The sequence below is a fragment of the Acanthochromis polyacanthus genome, chromosome 11, assembly GCF_021347895.1.
Source record: "Acanthochromis polyacanthus isolate Apoly-LR-REF ecotype Palm Island chromosome 11, KAUST_Apoly_ChrSc, whole genome shotgun sequence".
NCBI lineage: Eukaryota > Metazoa > Chordata > Actinopteri > Pomacentridae > Acanthochromis > Acanthochromis polyacanthus.
The window spans coordinates 25,824,151-25,846,388 of NC_067123.1; the positions used below are offsets into that span (position 1 = coordinate 25,824,151).

Sequence of the window (22,238 nt, forward strand, 5' to 3'; positions counted from 1 at the left end):
AAAAAATAAAATTAAAAAAATGTCAGGTGCAACCAAAAGAGTTCTTATCAAAAAAGGTTGTGTGTTTATGTGTTTTAGATCCCAGTCACACTACATGTGTAGATCCTGGCACTCCTCTCTTTGGAAATCAGAACAACAGTCACGGCTACCAGGTGGGAAATTTTTTTGACACAGAAAACTTTATACATATACTGAACAAAAGACTCCTCAAGTCTGTTTTTTTCTTTTGCCTATATACTACAATATGTATTTTCCTCTTTTATTACTCTACCTTATGTTGCCAATATGGGCCCTAAGGTTGAATCAATGATGACTGCAATATTGATGTTATAAGAAAGCGCTCTACCTCTCAGTTTAGAACAGATCTTTCTTCTGATATCATAAAGAACACTGACAATGTTTTCTTTGTCTAAGGTTATTTGTAATATATTTTCAGTGTAGAATTTAATAAGAAGAGCCCACATGGGTTTCTTAGGCAAATTCTGAAATAAATGAATAACAAACTTTGTGATGACTGAATTTCATTCAGTTGCTTTTACTTCTATATACAGCTATTGTTAATGCTTTTGGCAACCCATGTGCTTTTCCTACAATGATAAGTCCAAATGTCTGTTGTACAAGGGTTCCTATTGATGGATTACATTTTTAAAAATTGTACACCAACAAAATAGAAGCTTGTTTAAAGTTGCATTCCACCATTTTCCCTATCTTAATAAATGAGTTTAGCAATTACTTTACTGAAACCTAACATCATATAATGATGACAAATCGTTGCACTGAGATATTTACACCTATTTCTATTGGTGCACAAGTGTTTTTCCCCAAGTTTAAAGAAGACCCTGTCAACTATGTTGCTCATCAAATTCTGTGTAGTATAAAAATTATTGACTTTCAACTCTAATGAAGTCGAAACTCAGTGACAACAAGTCCAAAAAGGATAATTTAACAGCCTTTTCTGTTTGCAAGACACTGTTTTCGTTATGAACATCATTTCAGCGTCAGTATGTGTGTTCTCTTACAGATCAGCAGCACTGTGTTCTTCAGCTGCAGAAAGGGCTACTTACTACAGGGCTCCATTTCTCGCACATGTCTGCCCAACCTTACTTGGAGCGGTTTTCAACCTGAGTGCATTGGTATGAACATGATCTGTTCATATTGTAAAACATAAGAATAGTTGAATGAGAAGCACAGTCTTGAATAAAACTTACTTCAAAGTTGCTAATGGCTGTCTATCCCATATACTTGTCCTTGTCGCCACTCCTTTGCCTTGGCTCTCTGTTTCACTGTTTGTCTTCCACTTTATTTATTTGTTTCTAATCTTTTTGTCCTCTGACAAATCTCTCTGCTCATCTCGTCACCCCTGCTTTACTTTGTTTCTCTGAAATTCTACCCTCTGTTTTTTGGCGGCTTGAATCCTTCTCCCTCTCCCTGCAGCCCACCACTGCAGCCAGCCAGAGTTGCCAGCCCAGTCTGATGTGAGAGCCATTGAACTGCCATCCCTCGGCTACACGCTGATTTATACATGTCAGCCTGGCTTCTATCTGGCCGGAGGATCAGAGCACAGGACCTGCAGATCCGACGGTAGCTGGTCAGGGAAGCCACCTTTATGTGCAGGTACAAACATGGTTACATTACATCCTTAAGGAAACACGGAGATCTACTAGATATCTAATATGCAAAGACATGGATACTCATGCAACCTGAATTTTCTGCTTGCTAATTTCCTGCATCACTTCAGTGATTAAAACCATGTAGACAAAAGCAAATTACACTTGTAACAAACACACACTGTGTACCAAATCTCATGACATTACTAATATATGGACATAAACACTTTCATTCCTATGGAGGGGCACAGATGTATTTAGCACTTACAACACTTCAGCTCGTATGTATTATGTGCACTTTTCACAAACGCTTTTTGCTGAAATCACTGGGGTCTTAACTGGCTCAGGATTCATTGGTGACTAAGGTTGGGAAGCTGGGGATTCAGCTAATGTTGATGAATAGCTGTGTTAACACTTGCTTATTCTCAGACACATGCCAGGGTAGGATGGCCCATCCATCACACAATTACACTGCATGGAATTACACACATTCACACTCAGAGACAGACACACACACACACACACAGATACACAGACCAACACATGCACATCACACACACGGGCAAGCTTTGAAACATTAACAAGGGTGCAAAACTTGATTAGGCCAATGCATCCCATTGATTAGGTTAGCAGAAGTACCTCTTACAAATGGTGAGGCAGTGTTAACAAGGTCTTGCAGACTAATAGACTGCCATTAAGACACCCCAAAGCATTGACCTAAATACATATAGGAAAAAATAGAGTAATCGACGAACAATTATCTAGGGTAGAGGAATGCTAATGGCTGGAGCAGGAAGACATACTAGAGGGGGGAATATCCATGTGATGGATTCCATGTCTAGCTGTTCCTGAAATATATAGGGTGATAGGTATTTTTAAGGCCATGCTATTAAGACTGAAGGCAAAGAGGACTGGCCTTAGCGCATACAGGATATTAACAGTGCCTGTGGGCGCAGTGATGGAAGGGCAGCTCAAAAGAATGGCAGCTAATAAAGCACAAGACTGTGGTGTGTTTGTGTGTCCGTGCTTTTTGCATTATCGAAGGTTAGGTTTATGCTGATTAACTACCATCAGTATAACTCTTTATTTACGATTGTGAGTAAAGCCCTCTTCATTCTGTTTACCTGTGTGGGTGTATGTTTACTACTGTGATGTCGTCCTGCAGCCCCATGTGAACAGTAAGGTATTATTAAAACTGTGACTCTGATTTAGCCGTAACCCCAAAGGGATACTTGGGCTGCTTTTTCGACACACAAATCGCGTCGCAGGCAGCCCTCAGTCTGGCCGCCACAGGGATTATGAGTCACAGACAGGAAGTGCTGATGATGACATCCACCTCCTGCAATTACCTTAGAGATGCTGTGTTCAGAATAAAATTAGACCTTCTATTTTCACTTCCCAAGGCACACTCTGCACCCGTTTACAGGATATACTTGTTTAATATCTCCCTTTGTTGATTTTGTGTCTTATGATTTCCAGCTGATAATCGCCCAAGTGGTAAAAGCCCAGTGGGGACAGTGCAGGAGCCACCCTCCAAATTACCAGGTAACACAGGGTCTCCTTGAATTTCAGAGTTACCTATCAAAATAAGAAAGACTTTAAGATCATCTTTGCTTGATGCCATTCCTTTTCATCCCAGTAGTATGTACAGAGTGACGAATTCTGCCACATCATACCTTGTTATCCAATCTGATTTCACTGATTAGTTTATCCTTTAAGCTTAGCTCTTAGTCTCATGTCTTCTAATCAGTAAAACAACCTAGAACCTGGTGTTTATATCCCTTGAAATGCCCAAATAAAACTAAAAAAAAATAGTTTCTGTAAGTTCTATATCTCATTCTTTAACTTCTGTGCTGTCTTTCAGTCCCTGGTGGTGTGTTTGCTAAGAACTCTCTGTGGAGGGGATCCTATGAGTACCTGGGGAAAAAGCAGCCAGCTATGCTGAGCATCACTGCCTTTGAACCTTTTAGCAACCGGGTTAACGGGACGCTCATCGACCACAGTGGAGTAGAACTTAAATTAGCAGGTGGGTACCCAAAAAACAAAAGTTGCTGTCAACATCTTTACAAAAAATGTGCACATTAAGCCAATGTCGTCTCTCCATAAAGTAGAACAGCAGACATTTTATGATTTTTTTTTTTTCTCCTGTAGCATAATCCCCTTTATAGCTGTGATCATTAAGGTGACAATTTGCATCAGTAACAGCCAGGACACCTCACTCCTCTGTACCTGGCTTCATCACAGTGTAGTAAAAAATATTCTCAACAGCCACATTGAGTACCATGCTCGATACAAAAAGTAATGCTGCTACTTTTACATTTTATATATATACAGTGCCTTGTGAAAGTATTCGGCCCCCTTGAACTTTTCAACCTTTCGCCACATTTCAGGCTTCAAACATAACGATATAAAATTTTAATTTTTTGTCAAGAATCAACAACAATTGGGACACAATCGTGAAGTGGAATGAAATTTATTGGATATTTTATACTTTTTTAACAAATAAAAACCTGAAAAGTGGGGTGTGCAATATTATTCGGCCCCTTTACTTTCAGTGCAGCAAACTCACTCCAGAAGTTCAGTGAGGATCTCTGAATGATCCAATGTTGTCCTAAATGACTGATGATGACACATAGAATCCACCTGTGTGTAATCAAGTCTCCGTATAAATGCACCTGCTCTGTGATAGTCTCAGGGTTCTGTTTAAAGTGCAGAGAGCATCATGAAGACCAAGGAACACACCAGGCAGGTCCCAGATACTGTTGTGGAGAAGTTTAAAGCCGGATTTGGATACAAAAAGATTTCCCAAGCTTTAAACATCTCAAGGAGCACTGTGCAAGCAATCATATTGAAATGGAAGGAGTATCAGACCACTGCAGATCTACCAAGACCCGGCCGTCCCTCTAAACTTTCACCTGGAACAAGGAGAAGACTGATCAGAGATGCAGCCAAGAGGCCCATGATCACTCTGGATGAACTGCAGAGATCTACAGCTGAGGTGGGAGAGTCTGTCCATAGGACAACAATCAGTCGTACACTGCACAAATCTGGCCTTAATGGAAGAGTGGCAAGAAGAAAGGCATTTCTCAAAGATATCCATAAAAAGTCTTGTTTGAAGTTTGCCACAAGCCACCTGGGAGACGCACCAAACATGTGGAAGAAGGTGCTCTGGTCAGATGAAACCAAAATCGAACTTTTTGGCCACAATGCAAAACGATATGTTTGGCGTAAAAGCAACACAGCTCATCACCCTGAACACACCATCCCCACTGTCAAACATGGTGGTGGCAGCCTCATGGTTTGGGCCTGCTTTTCTTCAGCAGGGACAGGGAAGATGGTTAAAATTGATGGGAAGATGAATGGAGCCAAATACAGGAGCATTCTGGAAGAAAACCTGTTAGAGTCTGCAAAAGACCTGAGACTGGGACGGAGATTTATCTTCCAACAGGACAATGATCCAAAACATAAAGCCAAATCTACAATGGAATGGTTCACAAATAAACGTATCCAGGTGTTAGAATGGCCAAGTCAAAGTCCAGACCTGAATCCAATCCAGAATCTGTGGGCAGAGCTGAAGACTGCTGTTCACAAACGCTCTCCATCCAACCTCACTGAGCTCGAGCTGTTTTGCAAGGAAGAATGGACAAGAATTTCAGTCTCTCGATGTGCAAAACTGATAGAGACATACCCCAAGCGACTTGCAGCTGTAATTGCAGCAAAAGGTGGCGCTACAAAGCATTAATGCAAGGGGGCCGAATAATATTGCACGCCCCACTTTTCAGGTTTTTATTTGTTAAAAAAGTTTAAAATATCCAATAAATTTCGTTCCACTTCACAATTGTGTCCCACTTGTTGTTGATTCTTGACAAAAAATTAAAATTTTATATCTTTATGTTTGAAGCCTGAAATGTGGCGAAAGGTTGAAAAGTTCAAGGGGGCCGAATACTTTCACAAGGCACTGTACATATTTTTTGCACATCAAACAAGTTGGGCTGTGTTGCTTAAATCTAAATTTCCACAGAGCAAATTTCTTTGAAAGCAATAGAAGTTCTAAATAAACAATATGTACTTTTTCTATACTGATTTTCTGCCCTATTTTTCACAATTTGTGGTGACGCCTAAAGTTTGGAGGAATACAAAAACTGACTTTGTAGAATTTTTGTCTGCATTTTCACAACACAAAACCCATTATAACTTAAATGAAACGCATTTTTTAGACAGTATTGAGCTTGATACTTTAATTTTCCCAAGTGGACTATGAAGGTAAAAAGGAGCAGTTAGGAACAGAAGAAAGAGTCAACAGAATGTGATTAGGAAAAGCATTGCTGTGATAAGAGGATGAATCAGAGCACATGATTTTCAAATGGTCCAAAGATGACTGATGTCCTCAAATAACTGTCAACATCTTCTTTGGTAGGTACCTATAAAAGGGAGGAAGCCCAGCTGCTGCTACAGGTCCACCAGATCAGAGGCCCTGTGGAGATCTTTGTCAACAAGTTCAAAATAGACAACTGGGCCCTGGATGGACATGTAAGTTCAATTCGAGGATCAGGTGCAACACAACACCTCTCTTTGTATGTGCAAAGATATTACGTTACACACAGACACACCTTTCTTATGAAATACGCACAAGCATAAATGCACGCTAACCTTGTCACTCTCGGGAGATGGAGGGCCCACCGAGAGTTTTCTCTTTAATTAAAATGTCAGTTAAATCATCGCCTGGTAATCAGGACTCGACAGACCCCCTTCACTCCTCTCTCCCGTATTATCCCCCAACCTCAGGCACCTCGAACACACACACTCCCAATTTAATTAAAAAAGCAGGTCACAGTATGTACGGTGGTGTGTCTCTCTGTGTGTCTTTATGTGGATGTTTCACAAGATGCACAGCACATGAGTGGTTTAAGTGTGCCTCCTGCAGAATGGAGTGTTCCTCTTCTGCAACATGCTTGAATGTGTGCAGTGTGGCAGAGTGTGTTCATGTTTGTGCTCTTGAGCAGGAAAACATCATATTAAATGTGAGCCATAAGAGCGCCTCTCAGCTCCCTTTGACATGATATTTCATTTTCCGCGTGCACCAGCTGCTGACACTTTGATGATACGCTCCTTTGTAAAGCCTGGATGTGACACATAAAGTGTCTGTCTTCCGTTCCTTTCTCTCCTTAGGTGTCCTACATCTCTTCATCCAACTCCATTGTGTACCAGGGATTTGTCAGAGGAAAAGGCTTTGGCCAGTTTGGTCTCCAGAAACTGGGTGAGTGGGCTACCCACTTGGTAATAGAAACCTTTGACCAAGTGGTCTCCTGGGACTGACTGTATGTCTGTGTTTCATATTCCTGTCTGTAAAATGTTCAGTCTTCTGTAAGATTAGCTGCTTTTACGGCAGTGCATTATGTTGTGTGGAATTTGACATTTATCTACTTTTGCAAAACACATTTTGGAGAATGTGGCTGTGAAGCCAGCCTAAAGAAAGAAATGCAGTTCACAAACATGGCTAATAGTCAGAAAATGACATCCACATGCACACAATAAACACATATACAGCTTAAGAAAATCTTTCCTTAGGGAGTTATATGTTCATTTATCTGCCAAGTAGCTGCTTTTCTTACAGTTTCGATACAGTAAATATCATCCATTCTTTGCTGCATGTCATTCTTTGGCTCCTTCAGCAACTTCAGCTATCAGGGGTACAGAGCATTTTTTAAAAAGCTACAGCTATCCATATTCTGTCCCATTATTGTGACCTAGAAATCCTACCCATGTCACTCTCCATGCTGTATACAGCAAGTCCTTAAATCCTGACTTCTTAGATCTGAACAGCTGCTTCAGGCAAGCAGGAATGTGTTTGTGTTAGACCCACCTGACACACATGCCCACATATTCCTTGCCAGATTTTCCACCTGCTTTGATTTAGCTACTTGCAAACACGCGCCACTTTTCTGCCTGATCCTAAAAAGTTGAAGAATACGAGAAACATGGAATATGTAAGGTCCTGTCTGCATAAATGTTAAGAAATGACTGGTAGATTTTTGTTTTGTTCTTCTCATTTCATTTTTGCTAGTTCATAACTCTGGTTTACAGCTGCCACCAGCTGCTTTGATAAAGCTTTGAAAAAAATGTCCAAAAATGCGTTCCTGAATCCCAAACACTTGCTGCAAACCAGCCAAAAATGTCAAGAGTTAGAGAAGCCTTTTTGACATTTAATTGATCCTAAAAAGTTGGACTTAACCTCACAAGTATGTACTCATGCACCAAACTTTCCATCACACGACTGTAGTTAATTAAAAAAAGTCACTTTTTGTATGGCAGTGACAGGTTTTGCATCTCACTAAGTCTCAATGGCTCACTGTCTTCAGGCAAAGATGCTCTACAGCACACGCAGAAAGAAGAAAATGAGGGCTTTGTAACATGCAACTAAAGTTGGATTCAAAATGCATCTGAAATCCTTTGCAGTCTGACTTTTTGTCACTAATGTGACAGATTTCTTATAATTCGTGTAAATATTTTAGTAGCTAATGCCTGTGCTTATGAATTTGCTTCTTTCTTTTTGCAAATTCTGTTGAGGATGACATGTTTCATAGGAATTTAGCAGCTTTTATAAAGCAAAGTCCAGACTAGAGAGGCTTCTACACTGACTGCAAGACAAAGTGAAGAGCACAAGTGTAGGTACAAAGACAGATCAGAAACGAGCGGGAATTTGGAACTGAGCATGATGGTATTCGGTGTTAACATAGATTAAGTGTGTGTATGTATGCTGAAAGTGGATGTTGAAATCTGTTGTAATGAGAAAGGTACTTGAACAGCAGGTGCAGACCCCCCCCTCCCATCACCCTGCCTGATTGAGCAAACATCTCTTCATTAATATAGAGGGCTGGGGCTGATGCCAGAGTGTTCATGTGCATGTGTGTTTAAGAGTGTAAGAAAAAAAACTGGATGTGAGTCTGGTAGGTGGCTTTGATGTGTTGGAAATAATCCTACTTAATTTGTCTACATTTCATGTTTTGTTTTAACTCTGTGATGGTGTCACTGCGAGTGCAGTTTGGCTACATGAGTGTGTTTGTGCATCTGTTTGTGTGCCCCACTTATGCAGTAGGGGGCTGATTGGCAAACACCACAGAACCCACTTATTGAATTCTTTATTGTTTGTCACTTGTCCTTTATTGGAGCTTTTTTTTTTTTTTGCCATTCTGCGGCAAACAGGTGCGCTGTCACTCCTCCACTGTTGCTGTTGCAAACACACACCTCCATAAATTAGAGAATGAATCTGAAACGAGTTAATTGCTGTCGGCCTTTGATGTAAGTAATTACGAGTCATTGTTAGGGTAATGGAATTTGACATTCCCATGGGGGAAATGAAATTAAAACATAGAAATAAACTTTAAAAAGTCAGTTTAGGCTGCTCCCCCTATTGTGAATAAATAAAGTATTACTAGTAGCACTCTTCAGCGATTTCAAATTATTATATTTCATTGTTTTCATATTTATTTGCCATAATGCATTGTCAAAGATGAGAAGATGATTTGATTTTTGCTTGTTTAAATTGTACTTAGGGGATTTCATTTTGCGTCTCCTGCTGAAGTTAGATATTGAAGTAATGTTGAAGCAATGGCTCACTGTCTTTTCTATTTTCCTACAGAGAGTTTAGATACCGGAAGAGACAACACAGGCTACAACTTTGCCTCCAACAGCAGTTCAGTGGCGGCAGCCATCCTAGTGCCTTTTATAGCCATGATCATTGCAGGCTTTGCTCTGTACCTCTACAAACACAGGTAAGGCTAACATTGTTGATATATTTCACACTGCTACATAATGTACGAGCAACATCATGGTATTAATACAATGTGAGGGATGACCTCCTTAAACGGTATTCATTTTGGACAGCTTGGTCAATATTGGTGACAAAGGAAATGCTCTTTTAAGATGCATTTGCACCTTGCACAAATTCACTTTTGAAATGTTGAGTACAATCTTTAAAAAAAAGGTCTGTTATGGTTGTTGTCTTTGGAGTGTGATATATATGCAGAAAAACATCTTTACTACATTTGGAAGCATTTTAGCCAACATTTCCATCTGTTAAGATATCTGTTCAAAAATAATCTTGCTTGACTTGTCTAAAATTTGCATTCATCTTCCAAAATACATTAACTCGATATTGATTTTTTAATCCACTAAGGCATATGTTGACTTGAATCTGAGAACATGATTATCTGTGGTATAGAGAAAATCCCCTTCCCTGCCTGGAAAACTCACTGGTTCATAACAGTGAGACAGATTGAGGTAGTAATGAGTGAGGGTGATTGAGGAAGCAATCTCTTCATGTGTGATACACCTAGCCCTGATGTGAAAGTTTTAAATGGATTTTGTAACAATACAGATAAGTACTGTTCCCAAATAGTGCCATACTAAGACACCAGTTTCTGCTGCATGGTAGATAAAGACTGGTTTCTTTTCTAATGTGAACACTGCTTATTATTTATTGCAATAATTCGTTTCACTCTAGAAGAAGACCCAAAGTTCCCTTCAATGGTTACGTGGGCCATGAGAACACTAACGGACGAGCTACATTTGAGAACCCCATGTACGACCGCAACATCCAGCCCACTGACATCATGGCCAATGAGACAGAGTTCACAGTCAGCACAGTGTGCACAGCTGTATAGCAACTGCTTCAGACAGAGGTAAGAGTCATACGCCACCAGATCATCCGACTGCATAATACGGAAAGGACTTACAGCTTCAGGCATCTTTAGCTTCACATTTCAGTGAGAGGAGATAAAGTTATCACCTTATGGTTTGCCTCAGCTAATCATACATCTAAGACATCACAACTGCTGAAGCAAGACACACTTTCTCAGAATTCGGTTTCACACCGAAGCTTTTGCACCGTCCCTTAAGAATATTCCACAGATAGAAATGTCAGTGATTGGTTTTCTGCTACTATACACCCTTTGATCTGTCATGTTAATAAATTTCATTTTGGTTTGTTTATACTTGCTTAAAAAAAATAGAACATGTATTTATCTCACATAATACTTATATCTTCTCTATTCTGTGATTTCCTCCATCTTTGTCATTGCCATTCTTTTGGTCTTACTTACCATCGTTTTTCTGTCTGTCTCCTTTTGACCATTGTTTGTTTCTCTTGATTTTGCTTTACTTTCTTCTTTTTTGCCCTTCCCCTGCCATATTTTTTCCTTCTTCTACACACTCATCCTTTGTTACGTTCTTGATTCAGTTAGGGGAGGAGCGGTGCACCACATCCTCGCCTGCCTGCCAACAGAGGACATCTATAGTTCCTTGAGCAGAGGGCAAGACAAAGATAATTTTATTTGCTGAAATACCTTCAAGAAACATCTCCAGCGGCAAAGGCTCTTATCTGCAGGAGACGAGAAAAAAAAAAAGAAACCATGTGAAGACAACAATAACTGTAAGAAATACCAACAAGAAGATGCTTTTTGTAACTTTACATGGTTTTTTTGATCATTTTCCATATTTTGGGGAAAAGCTTCCACCTGAAACTGCAGCCTGCCGGAGTACTGCCGGAAGCAAAGCTGTGATGACTTTTCTCACCGCCCTCCGCCTAAACCCAAAGGGAATTTTACAGTCAACTTTAAGTCAAGGAATTTACCTGTAGCTAACAGAGATCTCTGTGCAAGTGAACTGTACGGTGGACAGCCTCGTGTTGACCTGTGTGAGTCAGAGAGAGACAGTCTGGACTGTTTCGATTCGTCCTCCTCACTGTTTTCCATTTGCTTTTTTTTTTTGCTTTCTTTTTTGTATTCTGCCTGCTTTATGTGATGAGTAATTGGGAACCCTGTGTTTCCCCCAACCGTCTGCTCCTGAGGCTGTTGAAAGGTTTCATCGGAGGCCCTGAATTTCTGACTGAGGATGAATTAAAAATGCAGTGAGTTTTGAAGGCCATGTTGGAGACACATACTCTATCATTACTTTTTGAGCTTGACTCACTTCTCTTTTTTTTTTTTTTTGTAGCAGGGAAGAAATTCTGCTTGCTGAAGCAACTGTGTCCAGTGCAGGGGTTAAAAGGTAGCTAGAGCTGCTGAAAAAAGCACTTAGTGAGGCTGTAGAGAGAGTTTCTGTGTGTATGTGAGTGGGAAAGAGTGCATGCATGTGGTGTGTGTATTTCTGCACACATTTGTGGCTGGATCTTCAATCTGGTCCAAAATATCTTCTGTCTGTTTTGGCCCCAGAGATACAACCAAACACATGATAATTTAGTTTTATTTTAAGAAATGCTTAGGATTGGGCTTCGGAGTATTTCTGTACGTCCACCTCGAGGCTCTGGTAAATTAAATGTCGACCCAGAACAAATACTGACAATCTATAAATCCACTGAGTTTCAGTTTCCGTCCTCTTTCTGTTGGTTTGCAGTGATTCATATGCAATCACTTTACAATTTAGCGAGGTTTTAGAGAGAATGAAAGGAAGGATAGGTAGACAAATGCACCCGTCACACCGATGTAGCTAAATCAAGTGGAAATACTTTGAAATTTGCTTCACAGATTCACAGATGGTTACAGCCAACCTGCCACCATCAGTCTGAGGCAGTTGAGAAGAAGTAGGGACAGCAACTGTGATACATATCCTTGGATATACAAACACTTTGGGACCACATCCCATCTCCTTTCTTTTCCTTCATATCCAAAAAAAGATAAGAACAAAGCTGTAGCACTAACCAGCGGAGCATTCTCTTTGGAACAACTGCAACTCTGAAGTTAGGTTCTCTGTTTCGACCTTTCTTTTTAATCCTGGATCCACCTTCACATATTTCTACGGATTGAAGGTGGTACGTATGTGTTCCTCTGAGATCGAGGTACAGTAGTAGCTCCCTACACTTGGCCTTAGGAAAACAAAGATCAAAGTCTGGTCATGTTCTAACTCTCTTGAAATGTTCAATTGAAGGCGTTTGAGTCTGAAGAATGGATGAGTCAGTAATGTGTTCCCTCCGGATTACATTCAGGTCTTTTCCTACAAGTTAACTTCTGACAGCTCCATCCCTTTGAAAAAAGAATAGGGTTGCTTTGTTTTGTCTTTGCTCGTCATAAAAATGTTGCAGAAGGCTTCTTCAGAGCTGTGACGGCAGGGGAGTCGCTGGCATACTGATTACTCCCATGCATTAAATTAGAAATGATAAATATATGTGGGGGAAAAAATATTTATGCATCTATCGCTAACACTCATCCTCATATTTGTGGCAACTAGGGAGTGATATACAGAAAATATTGCTTTGAAAGTGCAACACGGGAGGAAGCTGTCGTCAGATTTAGCAGCAGGACTTTATCTTGGCTGGTGAATGGCATTTCTAATGAGAAGAGAGGATTCAAAGGAGTCATGCTTTTGTGACCCTTATTACTATGTGTGTATGCGGGTGTAAAACATATATGAAAGGGAATGATACCCTCTGGATTTCAAACACCCTGCTCCCAGCTATTTACCACTTACTATCCTCATACCTGTCTGTCCTGTAGATGCTGAGTGGGGTGAATAGTGCTCAAATTTCACTGGAGCAAATTGAGCCATTACACGCAATTTGCTTTAATTTAGCCGTGCTTCATTGTCGAACCCATAACGAATCCCGAATTCATCTTACCATTATCACTAACAGGACAGATCTTGTTGAATTATGTGGTGTTTGACTCCAAAACTAGCAGTCTCAAACATCCATGCATCCTTATTCTTTGGCATCCTTCTCTTCAGTAGTATTCTTGCTGGAAATCGGGAAGGAAATTAAACTTGCATGCATTTGTGTCAGTACATTAATCTATACATTATGCAGCAAAGTGGTTTTCACAGTCAAATTCAACCTCCATACCAACAGGTTTTTTTTTTTTTTTTAATGAAGTCTTTAAAATCACCTACAGTACATAATTTCCCTTAGAAATTCAGGCCTTTGAAACCAATCACTGTATTGTTCCTTCAATCAGTTTCGCTGTGGGTCGGTAATTGCTTTTACAATTTTATTACTTTTAAAGCTCTCGTTTATCTCGACAGTACAGATAGAATATTGCCCCTTGCCTGCTCTGGTCGTGAATTGATGGGAAAAGAAACGATTGAATTACCCTGGAGATTTCACGGGGAGAGGAGCAGTTGCACTCACATTATCTGGAAGGCATTGCTACTCAGTTCTCGTAGTTTTATGCTGCACGGTGCGTTTCATTTATTTTTATTCTGAAATTGCTCCAAATATTTCAACAAAGTGGATAGCTTCATTACACTCCATTTAGTTTTTGTTTAAGCCACTCTGAAGTGGCCTTTCCCCTCCGTTCACTCCCCTCATGACGACCTTTAAAAACACTTCACCTAACACTTTATGAAACCATGTTGAGTTTTAAACAAACAAGTGTGAGTAGCTGGTGCAGTAGGACATGATGCCCACAATCCCTAGAGGGAATTTATTCTATTTGACTAGATTTAGACTATAAATCTGGACAAGCATAATACAGAAGCAAAGGATCTCACAACTATGATTGTTTTTACCAGCAAGGGCTCATCCTCAAGAAATTCAGAAATGGTTTTAAAGGGCCAAACTCTTACCTTGTCAGATATTTTTACCTCCTCCAGTCTCCAATAAGCACTTTATGTTAATTATAGTGCCTTGTAACAACCCCATGATTCCATGAATAAGCTTGAGTGGCTGCGTTTTTGCTTTCAGGAAATCCAAACATCATAATTTCCTTGCTAGGAGCCGGCGGTTATCTGGTTTTTATGTCAATGTTTTTCAGCTTTTCTGTCAAGCCCTTATTATCATCTCTGCCTGAATAACCCAAACACATGCCTGCTGCAGAGAGTACAAACTCTTTACATCTGTGTTTTTGATCTTATTGGGGAAAACTGAGCATTTTAGGAACCTGTCAGAGTAACCGTCCAGTTTTGTTCCTTTCTTTGCTTTTTCTTAATGACAGACGCGACCATTAGTACTGTATCTCTGTGTGCAAGAGTTAATGCCCGCGATTTTATGTACTTGCTGACATGTTCAACTGATATTTGTGTTATGTGTTTCTTTTAGTTTAAAAAAATCTCCTTTTCAACCAAAGAAAGTTATTCAAATTCAACCAAATTAGAATTAGACAACACTACATAATTAAGATTGACTGTTTAATGAGTTCTTGATGTTGCTTTAGTTCCACTAGTTAGAAATTTTTTTAATGGGGAACAAGACATTTTCAAAAATTCATGCTGGTTGAAGTTTAAAACTTAATGGGCACTACATCTGTGGAAGTATTTTCTTTTAAACCCATCTGGGTTAGCCCAGAAAGTTCTTTAAGAAAGTGCAGTACAGTGATATGAAAATGAAGATCAGTGAGTTCTGGTTGAAGCTGTGCTGTAAGAGTTCGAATTGGGTCTTTCTTGATGGCAGCTGGCTACTTCCTGGTTCTCTTTGCATATTTTAAGACAGAAACTCTGTTCATCCGAGGTTCATTTTCGTTATCAGCCAGACACAGCTCTGGATTCTCTCCTACTCACCATCTCTTCTATAATAAATCGCACCACAGCTATGGTCTTTGAGTTCCCTTCGAGTTCACCGAGTTTCCTCACAGTTAGGCACAAGTCCCAAAGCTTTCTGCAGCTGTTTGCTTTTCAGCACAACCCGCACTGTACCTGTATCGAAAAACCAAGCAATCCATCAGTTTATACTGTGTGACATATTCTGTATCAACTATCATTTATAATCTCCCATCTTTCACTGTCACCGCATATCGACGACTCCAACAAAACCACACTTACAGCTGTGTTTTTCCGGCACATTCCATGCAATTTGCCTTCACTATTCAGCCCATTTCAGTGTGTCTAGTGGACTAAAGCAAGGGGGAGAGGAAAAAGATCTATTTTGAGAAGCTTTGGAGCTCAGATTAATTTTATTCTAGAAGTGGAGGTATAAGTAGAGTGATAGTTGAATGATTTGTGATCAGATCATGGGAGTTTTGAAAAACTGCTGAATGTATTTCATTTCACTGAGTGCATCTCGATACTGTGTTAATATCTGCAATCCAACAACTTCTCCTCTGTTTGTATGCAGTAATGGATAAAAGTATGTTGCCAATGTGTGATACCAATGGAATAAAAACAGAATGTCCAGTTTATCTAGAGTAGAATATAGCAGAGTATTTACAAAAAGTTGCTTTTGATTGCTAAAGACTTATTCCTTTCACGGCAACAAAGTTATGACGAGATCCCATATCGTTGTTGTTTTTCCCCCTTATGACATATTTTTAAGCCAGTCCAGCAGGTCTCTCAGCTAGCCTCTATGTGAAACCCATGCCAACACATGCGCCTAAGCAAGATCAACATGGCCCTTGAACGCCTCAACAAAACAACAAAACAGTGAAAGGCAAAGATTCAGTGTCAATGTCTTGCTCTGCACCAAAAGGGTGACCTGTAAAGAAATGGACTAACGAGAACTTAAGCAGACTGTGTAACGACCGAGCAACTCCAGAGGGAACGTTTCTCTAAGAAAAGAGAATATGTTGACGAATAAAAAACCTTTTTTGTACAGAGATATATTTTTATGAAAATACATTTGTAATATAAAAAGAAAAAATGGATTGACATATATGTAAATGTTTTTCTTTTTCATTATTGTAGTACAAATGCTAGTGGGGAGTATATGACAAATCTATATATATATAAATATAAATATATATATATATATAAATAAATATAAATATATACAAAGAAAATAGAAACAAGGCTTTTTGTATATGTAAAAAAGATTGTACATAAAAGTTTACATACATACTGTACATATGTAAGACCCACCATGGCTTGTCTGCAATATATAAAATGTATTTTATCCGTCTGTATATGATGCTTTGCATTGTGTCTAAGCTTATTCTACTTTCTTGAACTTGAAACTTATTTTGAAGGTTTTGGAATAAAATATAAAACCTACTTTCCATTTGGGTATTTATTGAATGAATGAGTTTGCTTCTAGCCCATAATCATAGCTTAATCATGCATAATTAGCCTCCAGGGGTAGTAAGCAGTCTGATATAACCAGTGTTAAGGGTGCAACTTCTCATATCTGGGCCAAGATATCTTCTCTTCACTCTACATATGCTATGCAATCATTTTATCCTCTGTAGAAGTGTACTTGTGTATGTGTTTTAGGTTCACATCTGTTGCTCTCTGTGCATATTGACTGCATGCTCTCAGCGATATCCACTCTTTGGACTGAATTTTTGCTCACGACAAGTCTGTGACACGAGTAGGTCAGAAAGATGAATGTCACATTCGATATGCAGAATACCAGTTTAAAAGGTTTAATGATTTAATGAGTTGCACGATCTCTACTGTATGTATCTGTGCAAAGTTGGTGTGCTATTTTCAGACCAGTCAGCTTGCAGCATTCAAACTAAATAAACTGCCCTAGCTAGTAAAGACTTAGGTGTTATGTTAGCTCTGTATTAGTTACGCCTGATGTTTAGTTTATTTAAACAGTGGGTAATCTTTATGTGAGAACTAGTTTGTGAGAAGCAACTGATTTATTTTCAGTGGTAAATACATTTTCAAGGAGTAAACACTTCACTTAGACCAACTGATGCAATGAGATCCTGTTGTTTATACAGCAACTTACATCTAATAAAACTAATAAATATCTTAAAGGTACTTAAGGTGCCTCCGGTGCCAATGTTGCAAATATCTTGAGCGACAGGTCCCTGGTTCTGTTCCCAACACCTTTGACTGTTTGCTGCATGTCTTTTCCCTTGTTTCTTTTCCCCATTTTGTATCTCCACTGTTTCTATTACATAATGCTATTGAAATGCCCCTCAAATAGTCTTTTTTAAATATAGGAGAACAAAGTAGCCTACATGAAACATACTTTGTATCATAAACCAACTGAAAAAAAAGAGTCATTACACTGTAGACATTAACACTGCCCCCCCCCCCCAAAAAAAAAAAAAAAAAAAAATTGATTAAGTAATTGAGCCATGAATTGGACTATGTTACTCTAATGTCGACCTTAAATTAAGCGGACTTCGCTGGTTGCAGTGCTTACATTGCAGGTGCGATAATCAGTCACTGCTTTCATCTTGCAACATCTAAATATTCATGTTAACACAGCAAGCACAGCTATCTTAATAGATAAAACAGACGCATCTTTAAAAATAACACACAAGCAAGCTAAGTAATTACAGTTTGTCTTTTGCCTTTAGCGTGAGTAATAGAAGGAGGCCAAGCTCTTACTGCTACTGCTTTTGTCAATGTTTGAACTGCTGAATATGTGAAGTTTTCCAAACACAGCGAGAAACAGAAAATGAGATTTTGAAAGTCTTAGCAGTTGACTTCCCAAATAATGCATCGTTGATGTCAACATTATAGTCATAAAACAGATTTTTGCTGCTTTGCGTTCCATCATTTAATGTATATTGTGACAGCACAGGCATAAAAAGTACGCCTCCAAAACTGCACTTAGCTCTCATTTTCACTGCAGCAAAGTAGGTAATGGCAGCAAAAAATGCCTTGCAGCCATTTCTGTCTTATAAGTACTAATAGACTGCTGCGAAAATGTTCTGATCTTATCTCTCTGACATATATGGAGGAGTATAACATACTGTGAGGAGGTTGATCGTTTCTCATAAAGTATGAGCTCTAATTGATGAGAAACTAGCTACCTGCCTTGATTCTTTTTATCATATCATTTTATTCTTCTCATACTTTCAGACAACACTTTTGTCTTTTTGTTCTTTCTGGAGAAATGTTGTAAAAACTGGCACAAACAGCCTGAAGTTGTATGTGGTTCGTGCCAGCAGAGTACAAAATATTTCAAAGACTACTCCTGCTGGTTCAAATAAAGTAGTGCATGTGTGTGTGCAAGAGTATGTGTGTGTTTCAAGTATTGGCAAGGTTAGAGCCTTTTCTTGATTGATTAAATCAACAGCCATACACGGGTCATTAGTCACTCCTGTTCTCGATCAGGTTTCCCACAGCGATTCATCAAACCTTGTCAAGTTGCCGTGACCTGCGAAAGTGTTCCTTCACATCGCACAGTTAGCCCTCACTCCTCAAGACTGGACTTTAAAAAATGTGCATGGCCTCAGTGTTTGTGTCCCGAGTCAATGTGGAGTATTAACCTAGCGGCACCTCCACTTTATCACAGACTGACGATGCAGATCAAAAAGAAGCTATCGATTTCACTTCCAGGCGCATTAATCATACATGCTGCCTTCTTATGAACTTATCTCATCACATTTTAATCTTACTCTGCTTAAGTGCACTGTGTAATGGTTTATCCCCATCCCAAGTCATTCCTGAGACCAAATGGAGTGCTGTGGTGCGTCAGGTTGCACGTTTGGGAATTAAAGTGCTGCATGAGTTACTTGTTGCTCTCGCTCCCTGATAATTCTCTTTATTTGCATCATTGCTTCTTTGAATTTCCGTCAGTCCTCCGAACAGTTTTCAGCTCGTTGTTCCCCGGAGTTGATGTGACAGCGTGCAAACTCTGCCTAACTAAATTCAGACTTGCACCTTTTATACCAGCCTGTATTGAGAAGCCAGTTTAACGTCAGCATCAGTTTTACTGCTTTTCTCTTACGGCGCCACCCCAGTGTCTCCCTCGGGCCGTTTTAATATCAGTGAGAGAAGTTCTGAGGCAAAGAATGGAGGGGAAAAGCTTTTCAGAGGTCTCGAGAGTTTCTTTGAGCGTGGAGATGCGAGACGACAATTAGCTTTGTCACTTTTATCACTGCGCCAAGTCTGCCACATCCCACTGACAGCCATACACTCCACTGTCTTGCCTGAGATGACAGCTTCCTCCAATTACCCAGGTGTCTGGCAGCCATGTTCACTTTGTTGCTTTTTTAATAAGAGCTTATTATGCTGCACTGAAAAACAAGACCATGAAATTCATCATGAAGATCATTTGGAACTAAGCAAAAATCTATCTCAATTTACCATATTTGAACTTGATTTTCTGTCAGAGAGGCGGTGTGGGTTTTTTTTTTTTCAGTTAGTTTAAATTGAGTTATTATAGCTTTAAGCTGATACCATGTTTAAACAACTATCTTGACTGCTATTACACTGCTAATCCTGTATGTATGTTGTAAATATGGATCATTTCCAGTGCTAAAGTCTTCTTTTTTTTTAAGCATTATGCAATCTATTTCTTTATTATTTATTTATTTATTTCCACCATTGTTTAATTCTGTACTCTCTGTTGGTTGCAAGATCACAAGGGGCATCTCTTTTGGATCAGTCCCTTCCATTTCCTGCTATCTCTTGTTTTACTGTGTCCAGCCGGGATATTCAAGGAGACATCAAAGCAAGAGGTTTACCCTTCGCAAATCCCCCAAACATGCTGGCTTGGGCCTTGGCTAATATCAGGCAAAATCCACCCTCTGCTGTCCCAGAAGACATTGGATCAAGGATGAAGGGATTGACTGATGAGAGGAAGTATATATTTGCTCTGTCAGTTGAAATTGTCAGTGGGGGGGGGCTGGCTTACTTGCTGCATCCAGCGTGCCCTGGGACAGCTAACTCACTGTAATTACCAGTAAACATCAGAGAGCTCAGTCCTGGCTGGCACTTTCCTCAGGCCACACTGTAATCTTGCATTCATGTAGCTGTCATGAGCTCATAGGAATATAAAGAAGCACTATAATCCACCTTAAAATCAGTTAGTTTAGTGAGCTCTTCATGATCAGCCCCTTATGTAGATCTAATTACACATGTACACCCCCTGTGAAAAGTTTTGAGACGGGTTCTAATTAATTTGAATGAGAAAGTGTCTCAAAACTTTTCACAGGGGGTGTATGTTTTCAGTCATTACCATGCTGAAGTTTCCAAGTTGTCTTCATAAAAATGGAAATTACATTAATTTTCTTATCCTTACTTTATTCAAAATAATCCAGGGGTTTGATTAATAAAGAAAGAAGACAAACATACTGATAATGTGCTTGTAAGCTTTAGAATGAGAGAAAACTTCTCATTATCTTTAATGAATGAGAAAAAAGAAAATCCAAGTTTCATGACAAGAAGTCAGCAGTGAATCTCCAATTACCACCACATTTGGCTCAGAACAATAGGACAATAACTCAGAGGGAACTGTCAGTGCTCCGTGGCATGATGGGATAATAATACCCAGGGCTCATCAGGGGGATATGCACAAATATGGAAGCACATTTAAAATCATCTCATTTTCTACCCTTTCTGTGTCTCTCTCACTTTTTGTCTTTTCAGTCAACGAGAAATAAGCAGGCCTCCCATGTGCGACTGTCAAATTGATTCATTAGCACATTTGTGCAATTATCAGGGTAGTTAATGTCCAATCAATGGCTAAGAGCGCTATTGATGAGGAACCTGAATGAGATGTTGCTTTGATCATATCAAACTGAATTGGTTGCAGGTCGAAAAAGCTGGAGATCATAGTGGGGTATTTAGGGGCCAGTTGATTCTGCAAGGAGACGATCGAGACCAAATAAGGAGGTAAATCTGAATATTCGCTTGGACGTCATAAACAGAACTCCAAATGAACAGATAAAGGTGTTCTGCAAGGGACAGATCGATTAGTATGCCCAACAATTTGGCAACAAATTAACCTTTGATGATGTCAATGTCTCCAGGTGGTCGGGAAATTGTTGCAGACCTAAATGATTTAGATATTTTAGCTCACAGTGCATCACAGCATTTACAGCACGGTGAGAACAAGATCCTTAAATATTAAACCCTTTTTCAAGAAAGATTTAGAACTGCTGTTCAAAAAAGCATGTAGCAACATTTAGTCCAGCTGTGTTCTCAATATCGAGTCTCACTATATATATTGTAAATTATCTTACTAAGTATGATCTCCATTAAACCATTGCAAAATAGATTTAGAAGCTATGCAAACACACCTAAAATAAAAATAAAAAATCTTGTCAGAGAAGGTTGTTTTGCTAACTGTGCTCTTGTCCTGAAACAAAAAGTTCCCCATGTATTTATTCATAAATGTTATTTTATGTCTGTGTAAAAAAAAAAAATACTGATGCAATAAAATAGCTACATGATAGATTTAGAACTTCATCCATAGTTGAACTGTTTTAGCACTTAAACGTCAGCTGACATGTCTTCTGTTCTCAGTGCAGTAGAGATTAAATGTCAGGTTAATGAGCCTCATCATGTTAAATTGCAGAAACTTTAATTGGCAATTGTGGTAAATTGGAGGCTATTAGATGTGTCAAATACATTTATAGTACATACAGTACTAGTCAAAAGTTTTGACACACCTTTAATTGTTTTCAATTTGTCTTGGTGCAGTGGTATCAAGTTTTTATCAATAGAGGACATCATCATTTAGAATTTGAACATCTGGACAAAAGTCTTTTTGACTTCATCCAGTAAAAGTGTTTCTGCAGTCTCCTTAGGAAGAACTTCGACCTATTATCCAGCAGGTATGTAGAACTGCATTGTTCTCTGCTATAATCAGCAGTTTGAAGACGGACACTGACAAATTATCATTGACATCATTACTTCCTAAATTACGTTAATAACTTTCAAATTGTTACAGCACTCAGTCATTTGAAGTCTGTGGGAATAATGCACCCACACCTCAAAGCAGAGGATGTTATGATGGTCCATCATCGACTGCAGCCATATAGAGTCAGAGTGATTGACTTCGACCTGGCCCAGAATGTA

At 39.3% G+C, this 22,238-nt stretch overlaps 1 protein-coding gene across 1 annotated transcript in view; it reads left to right on the plus strand.

Moving 5' to 3' along the window:
- Positions 1 to 16,517, plus strand: part of csmd2 (CUB and Sushi multiple domains 2) — a 251,381-nt gene extending 234,864 nt beyond the window's left edge. The window contains 10 exon segments of the mRNA XM_051955076.1: positions 79 to 152; positions 1,022 to 1,133; positions 1,435 to 1,614; positions 3,087 to 3,152; positions 3,472 to 3,633; positions 6,025 to 6,137; positions 6,777 to 6,864; positions 9,247 to 9,379; positions 10,111 to 10,288; positions 10,846 to 16,517. Of these exon segments, the coding sequence (XP_051811036.1) occupies positions 79 to 152; positions 1,022 to 1,133; positions 1,435 to 1,614; positions 3,087 to 3,152; positions 3,472 to 3,633; positions 6,025 to 6,137; positions 6,777 to 6,864; positions 9,247 to 9,379; positions 10,111 to 10,270 (1,088 nt within the window). The 3' untranslated portion in view covers positions 10,271 to 10,288; positions 10,846 to 16,517.
- The last annotated feature ends 5,721 nt before the right edge of the window (positions 16,518 to 22,238 follow it).